General features: G+C 41.0%; 1 protein-coding gene across 4 annotated transcripts in view; it reads left to right on the top strand.

Annotated features, from left to right (window-relative positions):
• The window catches only part of CDH11 (cadherin 11), a 147,011-nt gene that overhangs the window by 99,557 nt on the left and 22,777 nt on the right, over positions 1 to 24,677 (top strand). For all 4 annotated transcript variants that reach the window (NM_001143950.3, XM_070261738.1, XM_070261739.1 and 1 more), the window contains 6 exons: positions 467 to 869; positions 5,148 to 5,442; positions 8,512 to 8,631; positions 10,764 to 10,931; positions 14,166 to 14,353; positions 19,096 to 19,349. In NM_001143950.3, coding sequence (NP_001137422.1) covers positions 642 to 869; positions 5,148 to 5,442; positions 8,512 to 8,631; positions 10,764 to 10,931; positions 14,166 to 14,353; positions 19,096 to 19,349 — 1,253 coding nt within the window. In that variant the 5' untranslated portion in view covers positions 467 to 641. The remainder of the gene's footprint in view (positions 1 to 466; positions 870 to 5,147; positions 5,443 to 8,511; positions 8,632 to 10,763; positions 10,932 to 14,165; positions 14,354 to 19,095; positions 19,350 to 24,677) is intronic.

Genomic DNA, 24,677 nt, shown 5'->3' with positions numbered 1-24,677 from the left:
AATTAAGATTAATAATAATAACAGATAAATATGGAGTGCTGACAGTGTACCAGGCATTGTTCTGAGAGACTTAGGGGAATTACTCATTTAATCCCCATGTTGAGGAGGCAGTGGGTACAATTCTCATCCTCATTTCAAAAATGAGCAAGCTGAGCTCAGAGAAGTCAGTTAGCTCACCCAAACCCATATGTAGTAAGTGGTTAAACAGCCAGTGAGACCTAAGCTTGTGAATTGCACAGCACATTTTGTCTTCTTATAGGCCTTGAAGGGTCTCCATGTGTGTGTATCTCACCCAGCATGTGTAAGCTACGAGAAAGCAGAGACTATTTCTTAAATCACATCTCCCTCCTCACTACCCAAAGTGAAGTGCTCACGGGGTGTCATGTGGGTCACTGTTTACAGCATGAAATTGAAATGCAGTGGGGATGCAGCCTGCGCCTCATCTGACCTTTCTCTCTGCCTGTAGAAGCCGCCTGGGGAAGTGGGCAGGCCTGACGTGATGTGCTCAGCGAGCAGAGACATTCCACTCCAAGAGAGGTCTGTGTGACGCGTCTGGGAGGCCATCATCGGCCGCAACACCTCACGGTTGGTGGAAGAAGGGGTGACAGCCGCATTCTCCTGTGCCTACCACGTAACCAAAAATGAAGGAGAACTATTGTTTACAAGCCGCCTTGGTGTGCCTGGGCATGCTGTGCCACAGCCAGGCCTTTGCCACGGAGCGGCGGAGCCACCTGCGACCCTCGTTCCACGGACACCACGAGAAGGGCAAGGAGGGCCAGGTGCTGCAGCGTTCCAAGAGAGGCTGGGTCTGGAACCAGTTCTTTGTGATAGAGGAGTACACCGGGCCTGACCCCGTGCTCGTGGGCAGGGTAAGGCTGCTGTTATTCACTACCTACTTGTCTCCCTCTACCATTCCAGTAGGAAGGCATGGCCAGAAAATCTAGAAGGGAAAACACCAGTGCTCTGCCCATCCAATAAAATCCACAAAATCATTGTTCACACATCCTTCCAACCTTTTTTCCCCCCAGTTAATAAACCTATCCATAATATGTTAACATAGACATGTTAAGAACACCTATTTTCCACTTAATGTTATAGCATAAAAGTTCCCTTCTTTAATGGCTGCACAATGGTCTCCTGAATTCAAATGATGATTATTTATTTAACCATTTTCCAACTGGAGGCATTTCTCTGACCACACCCTAACCCCAACGTGGATACCCCGCCTTTGTGTCCTCATAACACTGTGTACCCTTTTTATCATAGCCTTCCTTTTTGTATTACACATGTCTATTTATTTGTCTGTCTCCCTCACTGGACCTGAAGCTACTTGTTGTCAGGAATGGTGTCATCCTTGTGTCCCCAGGGCCTGGTGCTGAGCCTAGCTTTGGGGAAGCCTCTGAATACTGGATGAGATGAATGGCTGTGTCATAAGAATGGGTGGGAGTTTGTCTGCTTTGGCTTAGGGATGGCAACACCCTGTTGGGATGGCTTGAGAATCATAGCACTGCTCAATGTTGCCTTGTCCGTGTACCTACTACAAAACAGTGCAAATTTGGAGAGTCTAAAGTATGTTTGAAAAAATGTGTGCCCACTATCATTTATGGTAAAACATGCAACCATCTTTCAGATGATAGTGACGTTAACTACAAGGAGGTAGGTATTCACATACATAACAAGGAAAGCCTGCTATGTGCAGGTGCAGAGCTGGGCAAATGGTAAACCGGGGTAGAATTTTCCCTGATCTCAAAGAGTTCAGAAATTAGTAGAAAAGAGACATTCACCTAAGCAATGAAAAAAAAAAACCAAAATGAGGAATAGAATAATGAAGAAATTCAATACAAGTCATTATGAATTTACATGGTAAATTCGATATGGTTGCATTGTAACCTTTGGGAAGGATAAAAGAAAGTTTCGTGGAGAACATGATAATAACTGTGACCTGAAAGATGAGCAGAATTTTCCAGTGAAGGGGGAAAGGGAATAGATTTGAGGGGTGCTAATTTCTGAGCCTCAGAGATTCCAACAAAGTTGTGTCAATTGCTCTTTAACATGAGAACAGCATCCCATATTTATGAAATTGACATATTTGGAGAGGGTTCATATTAGCTTTGCAATAATATTGTTCAGGGCTGGGAAAGTGTCTTTCTGAAGAAGTATATCAAAGGAATTTCATTCATTCATACCAAAATGGAAAGATTATGCCCAAAATAGGGGGAGACTTGGGAAATGGGAGCACAGGGAAATAATTAGCACTCAGAATTCCCTGCATCGAGGAGATGGGCTCTGTGCCCAGAGAGGAAGAAGAAACCTCAGCCGTGGCAGGGACTGCAGTAGCTTGAACAATGTGGAGAGCCGTGCATGAATTGTTTTGAGAAAATGGGACTTCTGCCGTGGAGACTTTCTCAGTGGGGAACAGCCTGTGTATTAGGGTGGGGGTTGCAGAAGAGACGGGGCCTGGAAAGGCATTTCAGCATCTCTGTGGAACAAGCAGTTGTCATGCCTACTAACAGGGAGAGTAGGGGGGAAAAAGGGAAGTAGTGAGTGACCTTTAAAATCTAAGCACGGGAGAATGAGTCTGGTGTGAAGTTGGATGGGGGGAAAGGAAAGAAAGTGGTTGGATGCTATGGATCTTCCTTTTGAGATAATGCTGACCTATGGTTCCCCGCGAATAAGGGAATAGACTTGATGACTTGTTCCTTAATCACTTTTGATTGACGACATTCAAGGTTGAATGATTTAAGATGCTCTGAAAAAGTGGGATTTGGCAACCCAGAGACTTTTCAGGATTCTTGCAGGAAGCGTGCTGTGTCACGCTGTGCTATGCAGAGGAGAAGCCATCAGTCTTCGGAGTTAGAAATTGGCTGTGTACACCTCAGCAACAGGATCCATTGATAGCATCGAGTGATTTCCCAAACTGAATTCCGTGTGGAACCTAATAAATACCATTGTCAGTTGTATAGAACATCTTTATTGGAGAGGGAAAAAAGGGAATTTATATCCAACTTGCAAATCTGAAAACAAGAAAAAGATAAGGAGGAGCATATTTATGAAATCTTCTAGTTATTCGGTTGATCATGAAATTTCTGTTTAATTCCCAAGAGACTTGCCAAATTCATATGTAATACATGAAGGACCCTAGACACATTTGTCTGGGCACTCTCATTAAAGTCAGCATTTCATTTCCTTCCTTGTTGCTCATGCACAAGGCTGAGCCCCTAGCTTTTGCCAGGTCTGAGGCAGGAAAAATGAACACGTACAAACCATTGTTGATGGGTGGGGTGAAAGCAGAGTAGGGTACAAGGATCCTGCCCTCACTATGGAAACTTGTGTGAAGATGGGGGCAACGCTATTGATTCGTCGGAGGCCATCAAATAACCTTATATTTTACTCAGAATGACCTTATTCATAAGAAATCTTAGCATAATTTAATGACAGCACATAGCTTGTTATGCATAACAAGTTTTGAAGGGAATGAGAGAAAGTGTGCTTTTCTTTTTCTTTTCCTGAGAAGGACAGTAGACTAGAGTCAAAATGGCCTCGGTAATTTGTACCTACAGGCATCCCCCTGAGCTGAAGTATTTGATCCTTCATTGGGACACTGCAGATCAATTAAATATTTTTTGGGAAATTGAAACAATACAAAAATTTTTAAAAAGCAATGTGTTCAGTCTTGTTTTGTGACTCTGGGCAAGTTCTCTAAGCCTTGGTTTCATAACAATAATAATTAAAATGGCATTAATCATATTAATATTAAAATGGCATTGATGATAGTAAGTGTAAAATAATATAATAACTGTTATATAATAATATTATTATACAATAATAATAAGCTAAAGAGTTTTAATTTATGCTGGATTTTCCTATGTAGTAGGCAGAACCAAAGGCTTTTCATCTTCCTGGTTACTCTTAAAGCAGTGAAAGGAAAGCTTCCCTTTCCCCACGAAGGGAATAATGAGGGCAGAGGAACTCAGATTAAGATGAAAGCTGCAGACATTGAGCTTGGACGACAAGGGAGGGTGAGGAATTTCTTGCTACAGGAAAATTGGACGTGGTCTTTGGGAGAGTTCCATGTTATGAAACACACAGCAGAGGGAAGGCAGAAAGGCACAGGATGGTTGCTTAGAGGAGGACCTGGCTGATTTCCTGGCCCTGCCAAGTGTGAATTTAGTCAAGTACCATTTTTTCTCTGGGTTTTGTCAAAGAAAGTGAAAAACCTAAGGACATTTAAGCTTCTTTCTACTGTCTAAGAAACTACATCTATATCAGCCCATCCCACCCACCTCATGCTTTATGGTTAGAATGGGAGCTTCTTCCACGCAGGCTGCATCCCCCAGTGTCATTCCCAGGGTGCCACACAGTAAGTCTTCTGGAAAGGTCTGATCAATGAATTGTTTGTAGGAACAAAAGCCAGGAAACAAGTTTAGTGTCCTTTGGAAGAGGACTGCTAAGAGAAATGATGATACCATCCATACAATGGATGAGGTGGATCTTCATGGACCAATGTGGAAGGCTCACCTGAGTTTATTGTTGTAGGAAGACAGAGGTGAAGAGTGATGTGTGCACTATGGTACTTTATTGCATAAAAATACACTAGGACACTTGTTTATCTGGATAGATATTCTTGCACATGCATAGTATATTTCCCAGAGATTCACAAGAAACTGGTAATAGCAGTTGTCTCTGAGCAGTGAAAATGAAGGAATGAGAATCAGAACTGAGAAGACTGACTTATTGCATGAATGTTTATTTTTATTCTATTTTATTTATAAGAATCTTATATATTTATATATAATTTAAATATACAAATATGAATGTATTTCTTTCAAAATAACTCTGTATGCATATTTTGTATGTGTGCATATATAATAGGAGAGGGGGAGAGAGAGTATGAATCTTGGAATTAAAAAAAAAATGTTTGGACGCTGGCTTCACTGTTCCCTGGCTGTGTGACCTTGGCCAAGGCAATTAACTTCTCTAAGATTCTATTTCTTCATTTGTAAAATGGTATGAGAATGCCTGCTCTCATGGGGGGTGTGTGTGTGTGTGTGTGTGTGTGTGTAATATAGCAAAAAGCATGTAAGTGAGTCTCTGCCCCCCCATTGCATCCCTCATGGAATTACAAATCTCCATTTCTCTTTTTCCAGCTTCATTCCGATATTGACTCTGGTGATGGGAACATTAAATACATTCTCTCAGGTGAAGGAGCCGGAACCATTTTTGTGATTGATGATAAATCAGGGAACATTCATGCCACCAAGACATTGGACCGAGAGGAGCGAGCCCAGTACACGCTGATGGCTCAAGCAGTGGACAGAGACACCAACCGGCCGCTGGAGCCTCCCTCAGAATTCATCGTCAAGGTCCAGGACATTAATGACAACCCTCCTGAGTTCTTACACGAGACCTACCATGCCAACGTGCCCGAGAGGTCCAACGTGGGTGCGTACTGTGGGAAGACCCACTCTGCCTGGTGTCTCTGCAGGTGGCTGAGCTGGTGCCCGTACTCCCAAATCAAGAAGGAGAGCTCATGCTATATGTTCTTTGGCAAAAAAAAAAAAACAAAAAAATTTCATTTGTGTAGCTGAAATTTTGAATATTTAAAATGGACCTGAGGTTTTAAAATCTAAACATACATGGCCAGCCTGGTGGCATGGTGGTTAAGTTCATGCACTCCGCTTTGGCAGCCCGGGGTTCACAGGTTCGAATCCTAGCTGCGGACCTACATGCAGCTCATCAAGCCATGCTGTGGCGGTGTCCCACACACACAATAGAGGAAGGTTGGCACAGAAGTTAGCTGACCAAATCTTCCTCACCAAAGGAAAAAAAAAAATCTAAACATACAAAATTTGAGGAAGTATGGAAGAGAGGAAAGAACATGATTGAATCCAGATCATTCTGGTCTGGTGCATGTCACTGTGTGACTTGGAAACTGTTATGTCTGTTCTCTGAGCCTTAGTTTCTTACTCTGTAGAAAGAGAATAACAATTTCTGGTCTTGCAGGATTAGAAACAATACGCATTCAGTCACTAGCACATGTTGATGTTCAATAAGTAATAGTAATGGTAATATTTTTTTGTGTAGGCATCATGCTACTTAATGATTTACATGCACTATTAGCATTTAATTTTTGCAATGATTCATCGTTGCAATGAGGAAGGTCCTATCTGACATATTTTGTAGATGGGAAACCCAAGCCAGAAACAGGTTAACTCATTTATCTAAAGTCATATGAGCTATTAAGTGGATCCAGAATAACACTTACCCATGACACTATGTCACCATCTATTAGAATAACTCAGAAGTAGGTATGTCTTTTTATTATGCAGAAAGACACATTGCATTGTTGGAGGATAATTCTCTGAAAGATTTCTTCAATTAGCCACCTTTTCCTGGCAATGAATTTCATTTTGCTTTATAGAATGCATGTAGTTGTGATCTTTTGAGAAACATGCCTCATGTTAAGAAAAGTTTGCCTTTCAGACAGTGAGAAGGGCTATTCGGATCACAGATTGAGTCTGGTTATATGAATCAGAGATTTAGAGTCCAAATGAAGTTAAGGATCACCAGGGCCAAGCCACCCATTTTACAGATGAGAAAACCAAGCAGCAAGAATGGGAATCAAGCTGCTCAAGAAAATTAGAAGCAGAAGTGAGCCTAGAGCCCTAAGCTCCTTCCACTCTGCATGTAGAGCCCGTGATGCTAAAAGAAAATCTCCTTCTCCATCTCCAGGAAAGTCACACTCTTCTCATACTTTACAAGAGCCACCCTGAGCCATTTCTTGCCTTCTTCTCTTCCCTTTTACCTGCCCAGTCCTTTAGTCCATCAGTATTCACCTGGGGATTTTAATGAGAAACAACAGACATCAAATAAATCCGTAAGTAGAGGACAATAATGTTAGCAACTGAGCCAAGAGGAAAAGGCCGGTCACCAAAAAGGATACTCCAAGGGGATTTTCATTTCTCCCACCTTTGGGGGCTCCTTGATGCTTAGAGGTAACACCTACACTTCCCATCATGGACAATGAGAGTAGAGTCTGCAGTCAGTACTGGGTTGCAATCGTGGCCTTGCCCCTGACCAACCGAATAAACCCAGACAACTTCTTAGATATTTCTCGGTTTTAATTTTGTCATCTATAAACTATGATGAAGGTCAAATAACATTGATGTAAAATGCAAACAGTTATAATGGACTTAGTGGGGCTCCAGAAGCAAATTAAGCATAAAAAAATAAAAGTTTCCCTAGCTGTACCATGATGGTAGAGAATAGAGCTTACTCTCTTTTATAAATCTCCACTACCTAGAATAGTGCCTGGTTAGATAGGAAGAGCTCAAAAAAAAGTTGTTTGCAGGAAATAAGGAATTACAGAAGAGTAATTAGAAAAAAGTGAGGTTTACTTCTGCACCACATGAAAATCACTGACAACCTTGTAAATGAAAGGGTTGTCAGGGGCGGCGTAAACAGGCTGCCCAGCCTCCCACGTAGAACCTTGCCCGTCTGCTGCTCATGTCACCGAAAGAACTTGGGTTTGGTTGTTTGCTGGATAGGAGTTAGACTCCTGACTCCAGCAGTAATCCACTTTGCAAAATAAATTGCACAACTTTATTACTCTCACATCCAATTTCTCACAGGTACAATGGATGTAGAAAATGCTGAGCAGACAGACGATGGCAGAACGTGCGAAATGTGTCCCAAACAGTGCCTAACACAGAGGAACTCGATAATTGCCGGTTCCGTCCCTTCAGCTTCTCCCCCTCCATTCTGAAACCCAACATGCCAGGCCCCCAGATACTTGTGCCCAGCAAGGAACAGAGGTTGTTCTAGGCAAGACAGACTCCCAGCTTCCTTCAATTCCCTGGTTTCCTTTCATTGTGACCCACAAATGTTCACCTTAGATCTCACCAGATGTCTCCTGGAGGTTTCTGTTCTTTGACTACGAGATCCGTTAGAGGTGGGAAGATGCACTTTTCATGCCAGTAGGGAACAACATTCTGTACAATATTTATAGCCATAAATTAATTAAAATGTAGTATTAGCAGCCATTTTATTACATGCAAAGCAACAATAAAATGATGTATTTATTGCTCTGCTACAGATGGGAGACTGCACTCTGTCCTTTCATGAAAAGCAATTCATCATTAATTACCCTTTATGAGACTCTTTGGGAAGATTTTTATTTAATTATTTGGTATACTGAACATTTCAATTGCATGGGTCTTAGAATGTTTTTGCAATAATGTTCATATTATTATTTTAACTACTTAGCATAGCAGGAGGTACTATGAATATAGAAAGTTCATTTTTAAGCTATGGGAATTTTTTAAAAAATGATAATAAGGAAGGAAGAAAAGATTATTTTGCATCTCAACCCTGGGAAAATGAGAAAATGAGAGCATGTTGAATGATTGTGGGGCTTCCCTCAGTTTTTAATTTTATGATGAAACTTTGTAATCTAGAATATAATTTGAAAAGCTGAGGGACTGTTGCTAATGAATTTACTTCCCTTTGAAGGAACGTCAGTAATCCAGGTGACAGCTTCAGATGCAGATGACCCTACCTACGGAAACAGCGCCAAGTTAGTGTACAGTATTCTGGAAGGACAACCCTACTTTTCAGTAGAAGCACAGACAGGTACCGTGGAATGTCATTGCGATCTCTGACACATTGTGGATCAGGAGGCCATGCCTGCTTACTAACCCTATTTGAGTCTGAGTTTTCTCAAACATGAAAAAGGCCACCTTACAGAAATATTGCAAAGATTAGACACTGCTCATGTGTCTGGCGTATCATTGGTGTCCAATGAGCCATACTTCTTATTGTTTCTGTCTGTATTTCACCATGTCACAATAATAAATATAATCTTAAAATGCATCTTTTGTCTTAAAATTGTGTTAAAATTCAATTTAAATTTAAGAATTTATCTTAAAATACTTAAATTTTTTCTTAAAATCAACTATGGATCCAAATTAAGAGACTATAGAACTTGGGGGCTGATATACAAACTGGCAGGTCTCAAAGCTTGCTTGGAAGCCCACTGTGCAGGGGTGGGGGGGGCGGTGTTAGTGCACAAGTGTGTTTGGGGGACAACACGTCCCCATCTCCTCCACTGCACTTATAGATCCCCAGTGGGCATCACCATCCAGCAGATGTCTTACAGGAAACAAATAGCAAAACCAGAGTGAACAAACACAGCAACCAAAACCAAAATCAAGATGCTGCACTTCATTTATAGCAAATTTGATTCTAGGATTTTTTTTACAGAATAAACACTAAAATCCTGTGAAACTACTAGTCCACAATATTATCCCCCCAAACCCTTTCTGTTTTCCACAATGTGCTGTATATATTTGAAAGATATTTACAATAATCTGGATTTATTATTATACTTAAAATTTGTCAAATATGTGCAGTCATTCATTGCTTAACTACAAGGATACGTTTTGAGAAATGAGAAATGCATTGTTAAGCGATTTCATCGTTGTAGGAACATCATAGAGTGTACTTGGACAAACCTAGATGGGATAGCCTACTACACACCTAGGATATATGGTACTAATCTTATGGGGCCACCATCATATATCTGGTCCTTCATTAACTGAAACTCATTATGCAGCACATGACTGTTTGTATATGTGTTTATATGTATGCACATAGTCTGCCAATTAGATGTTTTGCTCATTTACTAGACATAATTTCTGCTCACCTATGTAATCATTTATTTCTAGCCACTTTGCTTCAGAACACAATTTATGGGGCTGCTTGCTGTGATTTCATCAAAGGCATTTGCCATTTAGCCTTTCCAGGTTTAACCAAGGATTATTGTGGAATTTCATCTAGATTTTTGAGATGTTAAAAACCGGAGGAGGGACTCCAGTTGCAATCTTGTTTGTCTCAGGGTCTCATTGTGAAGAGCCACCAATTTGAACCTACCAAATTATTTAACAGATAAGGAAAACAAAGTTCAGTGAGTTCAAGGGTATTGCTGAGAAAAATACAAACATTGCGGGGGTTAAGAGATGGATAAGGGCTTAAAGCTTCCACAGCGCTCTCATATTTCCAGTATAAATGTTATCATATCTACAGACAGAAAAAGCTCGCACATGTTCCCAAGAGATTCAAGTGAGCATGGTTTTCATGCAAATTATGTGCTGATATCCAGGGATCGTGCAGAATTCAATCATTAATTTATCATTGTTGTCAGCAGTAGGCGATAGTAAACAGTGAGCATTTGTATGAGCATTGTGTATATTTTTAAGCCATTTGGTTCATTCTTTAAAACATTGTTAACATTTTAATGTGTTACTTGAAATACATCCCTGCTACTTTTAATTTGCACAATAGAAATGTTTCTAAGAACTGCGTGTAGGGATAAACTTTCTAAAGATTCTGCTGGCAATCCAAAAGCATGGGCTTAGTCACAGATAATCCATGCAGTAGGCTCTCAAATATTTCAGTCTTTAGGAGCTTTAAGCATTATACCTGAGAATAATGAGGTTATTACTTGCATTTACAGTTCAACCTGTAAAACATAAAATTTTAATACTATGTTAATAATTATGACAATTTGTGGGAAAGTACCTCTATTTGATACTTCAAGTATGTCTGCCTTTGGCTATAATTATCATGTCCAAGTGACTCCTCCATGAGGACAGATGCCTGAAGCGTGTCCTATTCATCTTTTCTTCCCCTATATCTAGGACTTTTTTGTTGTTAGGATGTTGTTATAAATGAGTATCTATGTTGTATTCTGCTTACCTGTCCAGGTATCATCAGAACAGCCCTTCCCAACATGGACAGGGAAGCCAAGGAGGAGTACCACGTGGTGATCCAGGCCAAGGACATGGGTGGACACATGGGTGGACTCTCAGGAACGACCAAAGTGACGATCACGCTGACCGATGTCAATGACAACCCACCAAAGTTTCCGCAGAGTAAGTAGGTGGCCTTGACTTTCACTTTTCCATGGTGCCACAGCCAGCTGTCTTCTCCGACCCAAGCCTACCTTACTCACCTTTCAAGAAAGCTAGAAAAATGAAGGCTCTTTATATCATTCTTGGAAAAAACAAAAACAGGACAACAGCAACAAGAAAACTTAGGTGGAGTAGATGTAGTAGGAGAAAAAGGAGATATGAAAAGTTCCGCAAGCTTGGAAACAGAAAATCTATATTGCTAGGTATTTAGGTCCTAGTGATGTGAACTAGTAATTAATTAACCTTTCTCTGTCTTAGTGTTCTCCTTTCTAACCTGGATATAACAGTCCCTGGATTAGTTATCTATTGCTATGTAACAGACTGCCCAAAACCTTTGTGGTTTAAAACAATAATAATTGTTTATTTTTGTCATGAGTCTGCAGTTTGGGCAAGACTTGGGGGAGACAGCCAGTCTCTCTTCCATAGCATCAACTGGGGACAGCTTGACTGGGATGAGAGGAGCCACTTCCAAGATGGCTCACTCAAATGGCTGGCGAGTTGGTGTTGGCTATTAGTTCCCCTCCATGTTTGCCTCTCCATGGAGTAGCTTGGATAGATTCTGAAAGTGACAGCCCCAAGGACACCAAGCAGAAACTGTATAGCCGCTGATGACTTAGCTTCAGAAATCACTCAGTCATTTTCACTGTAGTCATAAGACTGCCCAAATTTAAGTGGAGTTCTTGTAGCCCCACCTTTCAATGGAAGGACTGTTAAAGTCACGTTGAAGGAAAAGTATGTGGGATGGGAGATATTGTTTGGGTCATTTTCAGAAAATACAGTCTTCCACAAGACCTAAGGAGTAGGATGTTGTTAGAGCTAAATGAACTAGCATAAAATCTTACGTTGATATCCGGCATAAATTATCAACAAATATGAGCCAGTATCATTATCTAGGGAATATGGTCCTTCAACAAAACTTACTGGATTGCTGCAGGAAATAAAAGTAACAATGATTTTGAAAGGTTATTATTCATAAACTTAATTACAGCAACTACCATCCTTTAGTGAATAGTTGCCACTATTGCAAATCTCTACAAGAGCCTACTGGGTTCCCTGAAAGGTGCAGTGACTTGCCCAAAGAATGTGGCAAAGCCAGAATTTGAACACAAATCTGTTTATGTATGTATAGGTATAGACAAAGGGACAGTATAATCATAATGATGCTGGTACATGGGCAGTTCACCATAAAAGTGTCTTCTTCATTAGATTAAGAGAGTAGCTGGTAAAGCCTGTGAGTTTATGCCAGAGAAATGGCACTTTTCACAAATGAGGAAACAAGCAAGGCAACCAAGTATGTCCCCGGGGAGGCTCCGTGGTCATCAAAGGAATACAAAGACACAATCTACACAAGGGAGACATTGAGACAGAGGATTACAAGACAATGACCAGTTCTCATTGGGTCCCAAAAAAGGTGAAGAAAGATGCTGTGCCTGGTCAGCATTTCCAATAAGCTTAAGCCTCATATAGCACTCTAAAAAAGTTCATGCTCCATTATCCACACTCTAAAATTGTCTAGTATGCTAGAAGGAAAAGGCCAAGCAGGATTATTAGCAGGCAGCCATCAATGTCCTTGCTCTCATACAATCATATGGTAATGTTACCTCACTACTGTCCAGGTAACAGTTTCACAGCCATAAGCTCAAATGAGATTTAGGGAAAATCAACTCATAGCAGGTTTTTCTAAACCTTCATGTAAATTGGTAATCATCTACAGACTCCCACTTTCCACTTGTCCTTTAATATGGAGGGCATGATGTGATTAAGTTGAGTATGGGTCCGAACTGGAAATATTCAAAGCCAAATAATATAGGTAAATATGGACAGAGTATTGAAACTGATAAAATTAAGTAGGCGGGAAAAAACTTAAAGAAGTTGAGTCACTTGCCCAAGACCACTCAGCTTAGAAGCGGTAGAGGCAAGGTTTCCAACCATTGCTTTTCTGTATTGTTTTACACGGAATATTTTTTAACAGTGAAAATGTAAATAAGATCGTCTCAAATCTCACTTCCCTACTGAAACCTTCCAGTAGCTTTCACTAGGTTTAAACGAAATTTGAAGTCGTTTCCATCTCCTCCAATGCCCTTTTCACACCGTTGGGCCCCAACCTACCTACCTACCCTTATCTCTGAACAGCAGGAATTTTGCTATTTGCTCTTCCTTTTGTCTATACTTTGTATCCCCAGATACTCACAAGATTACTTGCTCATTCCCTTCAGGGGAGTTCAGATGCCTTTTTCTGAGGGGTACCTTCTTGGACCATGCTGTTCAAAATCAATCTCTCTCTCCATCTTTGTCCTGCTCACCCACACATATTTAACGCAAGCATAGACATTCACACACACTCACATTCATACACATACACCATCACACTCACACAGTCACACACTCACAGTCTCATTACCCTCTGCCCCTCACCATACTTTCTTCTTCTTCTTCCCAGCAGTGACATCAGAGTATGTATACATTTGCTTTTTTCTCTTTAGTGTGCCTCCTTAAGGGAAGAATGTTGACGGTTTCATTTACTCCTGAGTCTCCAGGGACTAGGACAGTGCCCGGCATGTATTAGGTTCCCAATAAATAGGAAATGAATATATATGGAAGGCCACACTGAGAAATCTTTCCCACTAAGTCAGGGCTTAATCAAATGGTGATGGAGGTAAGGTAAGAGGAGTGTCAAATATAGAGCTAAAAGGGCCATTATCTTGATGGATAAAATTTGCATTTGATTTTAAAATAAATATGAAGCTATGGAAGCCTTTTAAAAAAAGAAGGTTTTTTTTTTTTTTCTGGGCACCTGGGCAGGGCCATATGTGAACCTTGGAAATAACTTATGGACCATCCCGAAGACATGAAAAGAAGTCTTGGCTATTTGAATGTATAAAGACCAACAGGGTCTTCCATCATATCCTGATGGGAGATATAACTGAGCATTGTTTTCCTTTCTCATACATGGCAAGTGACCCCACTATATCACCCTGGACCCCGATATTGTTTCATCATCCTTTGTAGAACATATTTCCTTGACAAGCAGACCATGTGGGATCTTCCTCCCAGCCATCCACTGCTTTCATGTTTTCGAACAATAGAAAGTTCAATTTCAAACCCTTTGAGAAATGTATTGAGATTCAATGAAATCTAAAGTTTTACAGCTGCCAAATAAAAGAGAAAATAAAAATAGATGTCTTCTTCTTCTAGGCGTATACCAGATGTCTGTGTCAGAAGCAGCTGTCCCCGGGGAGGAAGTGGGAAGAGTGAAGGCTAAAGACCCAGACATTGGAGAAAATGGCTTAGTCACCTACAATATTGTTGATGGAGACGGTATGGAATTGTTTGAAATCACAACGGACTATGAAACACAGGAGGGCGTGGTGAAGCTGAAAAAGGTGAGTCAGGGTGAGGAATCAGACACGTCAGTGGTGTGGCTGGCTTTGCCAAGGCAACACTGCGGGAAACGGGGAGTTGAAGTTTAAGAAACGAGAATATGCACAACTGGGGGCTGACCTGACTTTGCAGTTGAGCTCTGAGCTCTAGGGAGATGACAGAACTGTATTCCTCTCTGTTGCTGCAGAGGGAGCTGGTGAAAGGGGCTGATGATGCCCAGCTGAGATGACTAGTTAGTTCTTATATGATTTGGCACAGTTTTCCCCTGCATAAATCGAAATTTTGGAGAATAGCCCGGAGCGTGCATGGCCTTCCCCCTTTAGATCTGCCAAGCTGAATCTGTTAATATGAGCTGTTCAGAACTTTTCCTGTTTCAGATATCCAGGGTCCACTACATTGCTGGACACCCTATGAAACTTGAACCAATCCTCTGTTTGATTTTCTCTCAAAATTGAACCTGAGAAACAATAATAATGGACCTTCTCCCAGAGTCAAACTGTCACTGAAAATGTGTCCTTGGAATTAATTCACAACCAAGAAGGTTTATTGTTTTGTTTTTTTTAAATCTAGCATTTACTCAGTACTAAATATTGTCCAAATAAAGCCTGAGTCTCTTAGAAACATTCAGTTATTTTTTCACGAAAATCATGTAAAGTCGATAGTGTGATCCCAATGCGCAGTGATATCTCCATTTAATTATGAAGAGATTGGGGCTCAGACGGATTAAATAATTTGACCCTGTCATAATCACGCAGTTAGCAATTTACAGACACAGAATTGAAACCTAGGGTGTTCTGAAACAACTTCCCTCTCAAGGCATTTTGGAAACCGCTGGACCAGAAAGGTTCATAAAAGAAAGCCAGATAGGATTCACTTTCAAATGAAGAAACAGTTCCAGTATATTCTAAAATGGTTTTCCCCCCTGATTCGCCACTTGAGAAATCAACACCTCTCCATCATCAAAGTATATGGAGCATTAAATCTGAATTGGATGATGGGATTACCTCGGTTTTAATCAAGCATTCATTTTCAACTTTGTTTTGTAGCATGAATATTAAGCTCCTTGGTGCAATGGAAAAGATTGGGCTGTAACACTGATAAAAAATTAATTTAAAGAATCAATAAAAAGGCCAGGAGCTGGAGAAGAGGGCACGGGTGGGGTGTGGGAAGATTCCTGGAAGGAATCCTTCCGTAAGGGAAGAAGGGAAAGATGTGTTCTAGGAAGCTGACTTTTCACATTTGGAAGCCTCTTTGGGTTTGGGAGAAATATTATGGGACATAGAACAAAGAGAAACCAAGGAGGTCTCTGTCGTAAAAGCATATGGAAGTTGGGGTCAACTTTGGGTATGGGAGAAGTCAACACTAGTGACGATGGATGGTATAGCCACAGAAGCCTAATATCAGCCACAAGGGGCTGGGGTATTCCCTCCCTCTAATTTCTCTTCTGGAAAAGTGGCTGTGTGAATTGTGTGTAGCAAAGAGCTGTCAACTTACCTCATTAATTAATATTAGTATCCCTCCTGCTTGACACTGACAGATGAGCATTGACATAGCAATTCCTGCCTCTCATTCTTTGCTATTCAAGTAATTGGGTACTTGGTTATGCTAAGGTTGTCATCTGTTTTCGATGTATTCAGGGTGTACACACACACTGTCTCTCTAAATCCTGAAACATTTAAATCACCCTGTGGAACTCACACATCACAGACGAACTCTGCATATGGTTAATTTGCACATTTTCCCCCAATTGAGTGTGTTTATTCCAGGCAAAGGAATAATCTTGTTCAAAGCACTGATGTTTAGGTTTAAAACAGAGTAAAATGTTATTTCATTTGTAAAAGAACATTTGCTTAAACTTGCGGCATAAAGTTCCAAATGTGTGTAAGCATTAGAAGACATTTTAAATATTCCCTATTTTAATAAAACTATTTCGATGTCTCCCTATTTCTTTCCATTCTTCATCCACATGTATGTAGATGTGGATATATAACACTTCACACAGTTGCCATCATAGGGTGATCTCATTTGTTAACTTAATGTCACATCGTAAACACTTTACATGCTGTTACATAATATCCTTAATCATTTTTAACGACTGCATAACATCCCATCCTATTGATGGACTATTATTTCCTTAATAAAATCTCACGGTTGGATTTGGTCTTTCGTGTGTACATTTCCCCTGATTAGATAGAACCGTCTATTATATCTAACAAACATCATGCATTTTTGAATATTGTTTGTTTTTGGTTTTCTGTTGAATCGATCCCTCAGGGAGAACTTTCAGAGGTAGGATTAGTAACCTAGGAGGTATTAAGATTTTGATGGCTTATGCAGTGTGTTGCCTCATTTAGCTTTATTTCAACTCATAACATGGATATAAATGTTCACATGGGAAACTACCTTAAAGCTTTTTTGGAAGGAGGCAGGGAATAAATTGTAGGTAAATGCTTATGTGTTATCCTTCCATCAGCCCTGCTCCCCGTTCAGTCAAAGTGATTGGTGTATATGATCAGTCATTCCTGGGCAGTGGGGACGCAAAGATCAACCAGACTCAGTAGATTCGTTTGGGATGCTCCCCACCTAGCAGGGGTGGGAGATGAGGAACTACAGAAGGACAGCTAAGGGACCACGCAGATCTGCCTGGGGGAGCTGAGGAGGACATCACAAGGCAAGACGGCTTGGGCTGACACCAGAAGGCTTAGTAAAATCTCACCAAACTAGGAGAGGGCATTCCAGACAGGTGTCTGTAAAGATTTGGGGAGCTTTGCTTGGGATCTGAAAAGTATGAGTCAAACTGCAGCATGACTGTATGAGCCTCAACATCAATGGAACATTCCAGTGGGAACGTGACTCTGGGTCCCTAGGCATATGCCTCAACCAGGTTCCAAAGGTTCTGCTCTAGGAGCATCAACAGAGTATCTGAGATTGAAAAATTTCTCCTTACCTGATCTCAGAACGATCATATTCCAGTTTTTTTATCTTGTCTATTATTTGCAGAGATTGTTGAGAAATCACAACAATCTCATACCTTCAATCTATAAATATGACTCCTTTCTGCTGCTCAGTCACCCAATGAAGGACAAAGGAACTGCTGAGTCCCAGAATGATGGAGCAGCTTCGGGCAGACTTCACTACAGGAAGAGGGAGTGTTCTCTGACTCTGGCAAGATGGGGGTGGGAAGATGATGGAAAAAGTTGAACGTGTTTAACTTTCCTGAAAATGGAATCATCCTTAGTTTGGAGTTCTGTAGAATTAGGTCAGGACTAAGCCCTATGATTAGGTGCCCATTCAACATAAGTGTTTTCTGGGCAGATGATGGCAGCGTGGCAGGCAGATGCTCGCCCGAAAAGACCCAACACTTTCCAAACATTTGGTAGTTCGGCATCATCCAGAGTGTTAGTTAGAAAGTTCTGTTTCCTGGGCATGAGGGCTTGTTTCTCTGCTACAATTTGACTTTTCATCCTTTGCTGATTGATTCACTGTACCTCCTCTCATTCAAAATTAGGGAGTGTTTACCATAAATCTCCCATTAACTGCAGCCATGCAAATGCTGTTTCTCAATTTTTTTTCATATCTGTGTAATATCTCTACTGTTTATGATTGGACTTCCCCCCCCATATGTCTTATATCAAGAAAGCATTATTCGCATCCTCCTTATCACTTGACATTAATGGAAGGTAATGTAGAAATGAGCACAATCAAAACAAAACAATGCTGTTAGAATCTAGCTAGAAAATTGTATTGTAGTCTTGCAAAAGGGAGACTGAGAAGCATAACAGATATGTTAAAAATTAGCACCATACTGAGATTTTCTTCTTGATGTGTTCAGGAGTGCAAGAATTGCAAGAGGAATAATTGTGTCAATAAGTTAGTTAATGTCATTCAACAAACCCACCCACCAAAATTACCCATAAACCACCTTAAGTCATCTTATGGGGCACTGCCAGCAAAAGTCCCAGACTTTGGGAAGTGCTGGGTCACAAACTTAAAAAATGAGGCTATTAGTCTGATTAAGCCAGATGTGTGTAGGCGTGGAGGGGAGCAGTCATCTAACAAGACATCCCTTTGCTTTCTGGCTGAAGTTCAGAGGGATTTTTGTTTTTTGTGTTTTTGGTGAGGAAGATTGGCCCTTAGCTAACATCTGTTGCCAATCTTCCTCTTTTTGCTTGAGGAAGATTGGCCCTGAGCTAACATCTGTGCCAATCTTCCTCTATTTTGTATGTGGGACACTGCCACAGCATGGCTTGATGAGCAGTGTGTAGATCTGTGCCCAGGATCCAAACCCATGAACCCTGGGCTGCCAAAGTGGAGTGTGCAAGCTTAACCACTACACCACCAGGCCAGCCCAATTCAGCGGGTATTTTTATTACCAAGATTCTTAGTACCTTACAGATTGGACCACAGCATTTATTTTTTGTAGTGTTTTAATTCTTTTCCTTAGATGATTTTTAGTGACCAATTTTGGCAGCCTTAATCTTGTTATTTAGAATGAGGTTGATTTTAGATCATGTGGTCCTTCTGTGTTTGTTGTGCTCCTAGAATTACCCATTAAGCACATTCCAAGTTTCAGCAACTGATTTGTTTGATTTTCTGACCAAATGGCTCAGGTAATTGAATATTGAATAGACACTGATTTTCTCTCTTTGAGGAACTATTCACTCTGCCCTTAAAACAATCAGGTCTTTCTCTTCCATTATTCTTTCAAGGAATTGGTTTTCAATCTTCTCTTCCTTCTTGCCAGCCTGTAGATTTTGAAACCAAAAGAGCATACAGCTTAAAGGTAGAGGCAGCCAACGTGCACATCGACCCCAAGTTCATCAGCAACGGGCCCTTCAAGGACACCGTGACAGTCAAGATTGCAGTGGAAGATGCTGATGAGCCCCCCATGTTCCTGGCCCCAAGTTACATCCACGAAGTCCAAGAAAATGCAGCCGCTGGCACCGTGGTTGGGAGAGTACATGCCAAAGACCCTGATGCTGCCAACAGTGCGATAAGGTACAAACAGATTTATTTTAAAAGCCTAGATGGGCAATTTTAGAGGCAAGAGGTTTTAGGAAAGCCTTGCAGGAACCACATCCTTCAGTTTCAAAGGGGGTCCAAGATGATCAGGTTCAATGTGACGTAAACAAGATTGAGATTTAGAAGACATGAGTTCTACTCCACATCTGCTACTAACTTGTCGGATAAGTTTGTTCAAGCTGCATAATTTCTCTCTGGAACAGATTTCCCAGTGTCTACTCGGTGATATAACCCTTAGCCGGGCCTTTCTGCCTCAGGTGAAGTATAAATAGTGATTGTGAAATAATTATAGTAATTATAATTTATTGAATACCTTTCTACGCTCCAGTTACTCTACTGGGTGTGTTAGACATATGATCTGATTTATCACCTCAACTTTATTTTATAAGAATGATTATCCCTTACATGGAGAGGAAATTGGGGCCCTGCAAGGCACAGTGGCTTGCCTAGAATGACATAGCCAGTGAACAGGAAGCTAGGAAAGCAAGTTCTATCTAACCACTGCTGAACACTTTGGAGAGGTAACAAAGTGCCAAACAAACTTAGGGTGCTTTTGTTACTATGAATATATTTTTGTGACTCAGAAAAGCAAGCTAGAAAGGTGATTCAGACCCCTGCATCCCTTTTCCCTAGTGAGTTAAGGACCAGTGAGGCTGTTGATGAAGATGAGAGGGTGATAAAAAGGAGGCTCGAGTCTCAGATTCCAGACATTCATGGGGCAGAAATGCATAGTTGCCTGACACCTGCTCTGGACTGGATTATAGCAAGTGTTTCTTCTTCCGTGGCCATTCCCATAATTTCTTTCTTGCCTGGACTCCTTCCTCTGTCTCCTCATGGTCTGCCTGCCTCCAGTCTCCTTTCCTTTTTATCAACTGTAGCCAGACTGATCGTTTTAAAACTCACATCCAAATATCACATCGTACTTCAGTTAAACAACAATGAAAAATCAGTGATCAAATTGTTCCCCACTGCCTTTACCCCCCAAATAGTCTCAACTCTCTTTTCTTAGCTTAAGGCTCTTCTTCGAGCCTCTCCACCCCAGTTCCTGCTGTGTCCTACTGATCTCTTCTGCTTTTTGCCTTACTCCTCCTTCACACCAGACTCTAACTCGCAGCGAGACTGGGCTACTTGCCATTCTCTGAACTAGAGCTTGCACCCGCCAAATTCCTCACCTTCTTCACATGTCCTTCCTCCTGCTTGGAGCTCTCTCTCTCTTTCTTCCAACTTGCTGCATGGTACTCATTTTTCCCATCCTCACTTAGGCGTGACCTCCTCTAGGAGTTCTTCCAGGGCCCCCTACTGATGGATGAGATCCCTTTCCACCTCACCGCACTACATCATAGTGACACCGTACATTGTGCGTTGTCCTCAACACGCTCAAAAAGGGTCAGGGATGGGTCTATCTAGTTCAGGGGTTGATAAGCTACAGTCCACAGAACAAATCAAGTCACCATTTGCATTTTGAGGAATCTCTACTGTTTTCCATAATAGCTATATCTCAAAAAGATATCTGCATGCCCATGTTCATTGCAGCATTATTCACGATAGTCAAGACATGGAAACAACTTAATGTCCATCAGTGGATGAATGGATAAGCAAAATGTGGTATATGCATACAATGGAATATTACTCAGCCTTAAAAAAAGAAGAAAATCCCGCCATATGTGATAATATGGATGAATTTGGAGAACATTATGCTAAGTGACATAAGCTAGACACAGAGAGACAAATATAGCATGATATCACTTGTATGTGGAATCTAAAAATGTCAGACTTAGAGAAACAGAAAAGAATGGTGGTTTCCAGGGGCTAGTGGGTGGGGAAAATGAGGAGATATTGGTCGTAGGGTACAACTTTCAGCTATAAGATATATAAGTTCTAGAGATCTAATGTACAGCATAGTAACTATAGTTGATAATAATGTACTGTATACTTGAAATTTACTAAGAGAGTAGATCTTAGATACCCTCACCACACACACACACACACACACACACACACACTGGTAACTAGTGAGGTGAAGAATATGTTAATTAGCTTGATCATGGTAATCATTACATAAACTATACTTACATCAAAAGACTATGTTGTACACATTAAATATGGACAATTTTTTCTTTGTCAATCATTCCTCAATAAAGACAGGGAAAAAAAGTAAACAGATCTGAGTATGAAATAAAATTGTCATGGATTATGGAGTTTTCCTGTTTACACCAAAGAAAATGCTGGCAGGCCAGAAGAAAGTCCCAAATGTAAATTTCGTACCATTACCTTTAAATCCTAGAACTTTTTTCCTTTAGGGAGAAAGGAAGAGAATTATCCTTTATTGAGCATCAATAAAGGCCTCAGGCAACTTGTACTAAGTTATTTAAATAACACAGACATGTTTTGAGGCTGTGATTGCATTAGGATCCAGAAAAATGGAAGTACTGAAGCTCAAAGGGATGACATGAATTCCTTAAAGTCACATGGCCAGCCAGTAATGGAGACTGGATTTTGGCCCAGATCTGCCTTGAGTCCATTTTGAGCTTTTCACTCTAGCCCAGCAACCACTAATGAAAAGATTTCCCAAGAATATTTGAGTACTGTGTTCTCTCTGTGCAGGAAGATACATCGCATAATGACTGAGAATTGGTGTAAGACCTTTCCACTACTCAAAAATGTTCATGATGGGAATTTTAAATGAGTTAGCTTTGGCGTAGAATATTGAGGTGCATTAGCAACTTTTGAGAAAAGTAGTGATGTAAAAACAGCTGCTCCTTTCCTCTGAACCTCATTGTCTCCAAGGATCCGTGTCTGCAATTGGTTATTTGGGTCATGTTTTCAGTGGTAGGTGTCCTGTGCGTGTAGGCAATTTCCTTGTCTATAATTGTCCAAAGATGCTCAGTACCACCCTTGGACCAACTGGCCTCACCCTCTCAGGTCCCTTTTTGTTCAGTGAGCCTCCGATCCACACTACCTACTTTCCTGATTGCTTATCTTCACCTTTAAGGAAATTGATGTCCTTGTACATGTGGATAAGGCCTTACAGTGTCACCCAAACTCCTAGCTGCATGAAAATATTGCAGATCTTTCTTCACAGACTCCATAGCATTAGATACTCTTTTGTTTACCATTATCTTCCTGAAATATTCTCTCCTCTTAGCCTCCTTGGCAATAACCTCTTCATGCCTCAGATAGCACCATACCTGGTGTCTTCAGTAGTCATTGATCCCTGTCCAGGCACTGGGGGCTCCTTGGGGCTCAGCCTTTTAACTTTGGCCTTTCTCTCTCTTCTCTCACCTAGAGTGTTCCCACCCATGCCAGGATTGAATTAACTTGATGCTCCAGGTTCTCAGCCTCTAGGCCGATCTTTCTCCCTGCTTCTACTTCTGTACTTATTCGGTTGACTGCTGTGTATTTTCACCCACTTATTTTTTTCCTTCACTAGGTTGCTCATGCATTCAAAACATAGTTTTGAGCTCATAATTATTGAGACATACTTTTGAAAAAGGCTGACTCCACCCCTGACTCTCAAACCTACGATAGAGTGGAATCTTTGCTCAGTTAGCATGGCAGCACATCCCTAGTGGAATTGCAGCCTCTCCTTCCTGCTAAGTGGACTTTGTTTTTGTATCTCCCAATGTCTCCCTCTTGCTGATACTCAGCTGCAAACTCTTCAGGACTCCACCAGCCTTTCACAGATCTGCAAATACCCACTGAGTCCTACTGGTGCTTTCTACATCCCTTAGTCTTCCATTCCGTCTGTCACTCCCTTTCCTAACTCCTTTATCACCTTATTCCTTAAAAACTACATCAGATCCTTAAATTTCCTTTGTCCTTTCCTCTACTCTATCTTGCTCAGACCATCTTGCCCCCCCTCCACCTTATTAATCACCCTGATAGTCAGATTCCATTTATTTGTTCCTCTGATCAAAGGGCTTCCATGACTTTTCACTGGCTGTAGGATGAAGGGCACACTCTGTAGATTGACATTTGAGAGCTTCCGTGATCCATCCACAGCATGTAACAGCACCAGAAACAACAGAAATCATAACAGTTATTATTTGTTGTACAGCTTAACCATATGTGAGGCACTAAGTTATGTATCTCAAACATCTATTATTTTGTGTCATTCTCACAGATAACCTAAAAGTTAGGTACAATTAATATTCAAGTTTAAAAGATAAATAAACTGAGATTTAAAGAACTTAAATGGCTTTTCCAGTATCACTCAGCTTATAGATAGTAGAGCATGAACTTGTACCTCGTACATTACAAAACCAAAATCCATGCCCTTCACTTCTATAAAATAGTGTTTTGAATTATTAATTATCCTTCTTCCCCTGAGTGCGTCTTGTCATGTCAACTAGATAGCAAACTGCCTGGTGGCAGGGGAAAAGGTCTTCTATTATTTTTGCCTCCTTTTCACACAGGGCTACTTGCTGAGGCTCGGTTATTGAGCTTCTCCCTATGTTAATGAGGTGTCTGATGGCTTATCCTCAGCTTCCTCCCTGGGGAGGGGACTCCTCATTCCCTTCCCACAGGTAACTGTGAAGCCCAATGGGATCATGGCTGAGCTCATGTTTTGCATACTGTGAAGTGCTACTTGATGCGCAGCTCCTCTTTCCTGGAAAGAACATGATCTAGAATTAGAAGGTTGGGGTTCTAATATTGGCTCCCCAAGAAACTACATATACACCATTTCAAATCCCATCATTTGTAAATCAAGAAGCTTAAACCCTGTGATACCCATGGTCTTTGCTACCTCTAATATTCTTGGATTTTTATGACCCTCAATCAATGCCTTCAGATATATGTATTTTGTAAACTTTAGGAAAACCCAGATAAGCCCTCGAAGAGCAGGAAACTACCCAGTTATGAAGCCCAGCATGCTACTCGAGTTAACATAATCATCTTTGCTCTTCTCCGTTTTGGAGTCGGTCTGGTGGAGTGAAACGGAAAAGGACCTTGGAGTTCAACAGACTCATTAAAGCCAGGACAGCAATACTTATAACTCTCTGGGTATCCAGGGCAAGTTATTTTCCCTTTTATCTCAATAAAGGTCATTCTTCTTACCCCACCTCCCTCCCACTTTGCCATAAATATACTCCGGTAATATTCTGGAAATTATTTTAGCTTTTGTTAGGAAGAAGCAAATGTGCTAGTGGACAGGAGTAGCTAAAACCTCTGGCTATGTTGTGAGGCTGAGCCTGGAGTCAGTGAAGTGTGAGGAGAATGCTCTACAAATGTGTGGCCAAGCTTGCTTTGCATATTTCCCCCTGGAATTCAGAAGCTAGCCACCCGAGAACCCTTAAAACTAAA

This window comes from Equus caballus, chromosome 3, assembly GCF_041296265.1.
Source record: "Equus caballus isolate H_3958 breed thoroughbred chromosome 3, TB-T2T, whole genome shotgun sequence".
Lineage (NCBI taxonomy): Eukaryota > Metazoa > Chordata > Mammalia > Perissodactyla > Equidae > Equus > Equus caballus.
The sequence above is the reverse complement of the archived record's forward strand: the minus strand, read 5'-3'. Positions and strand labels throughout refer to the sequence as shown.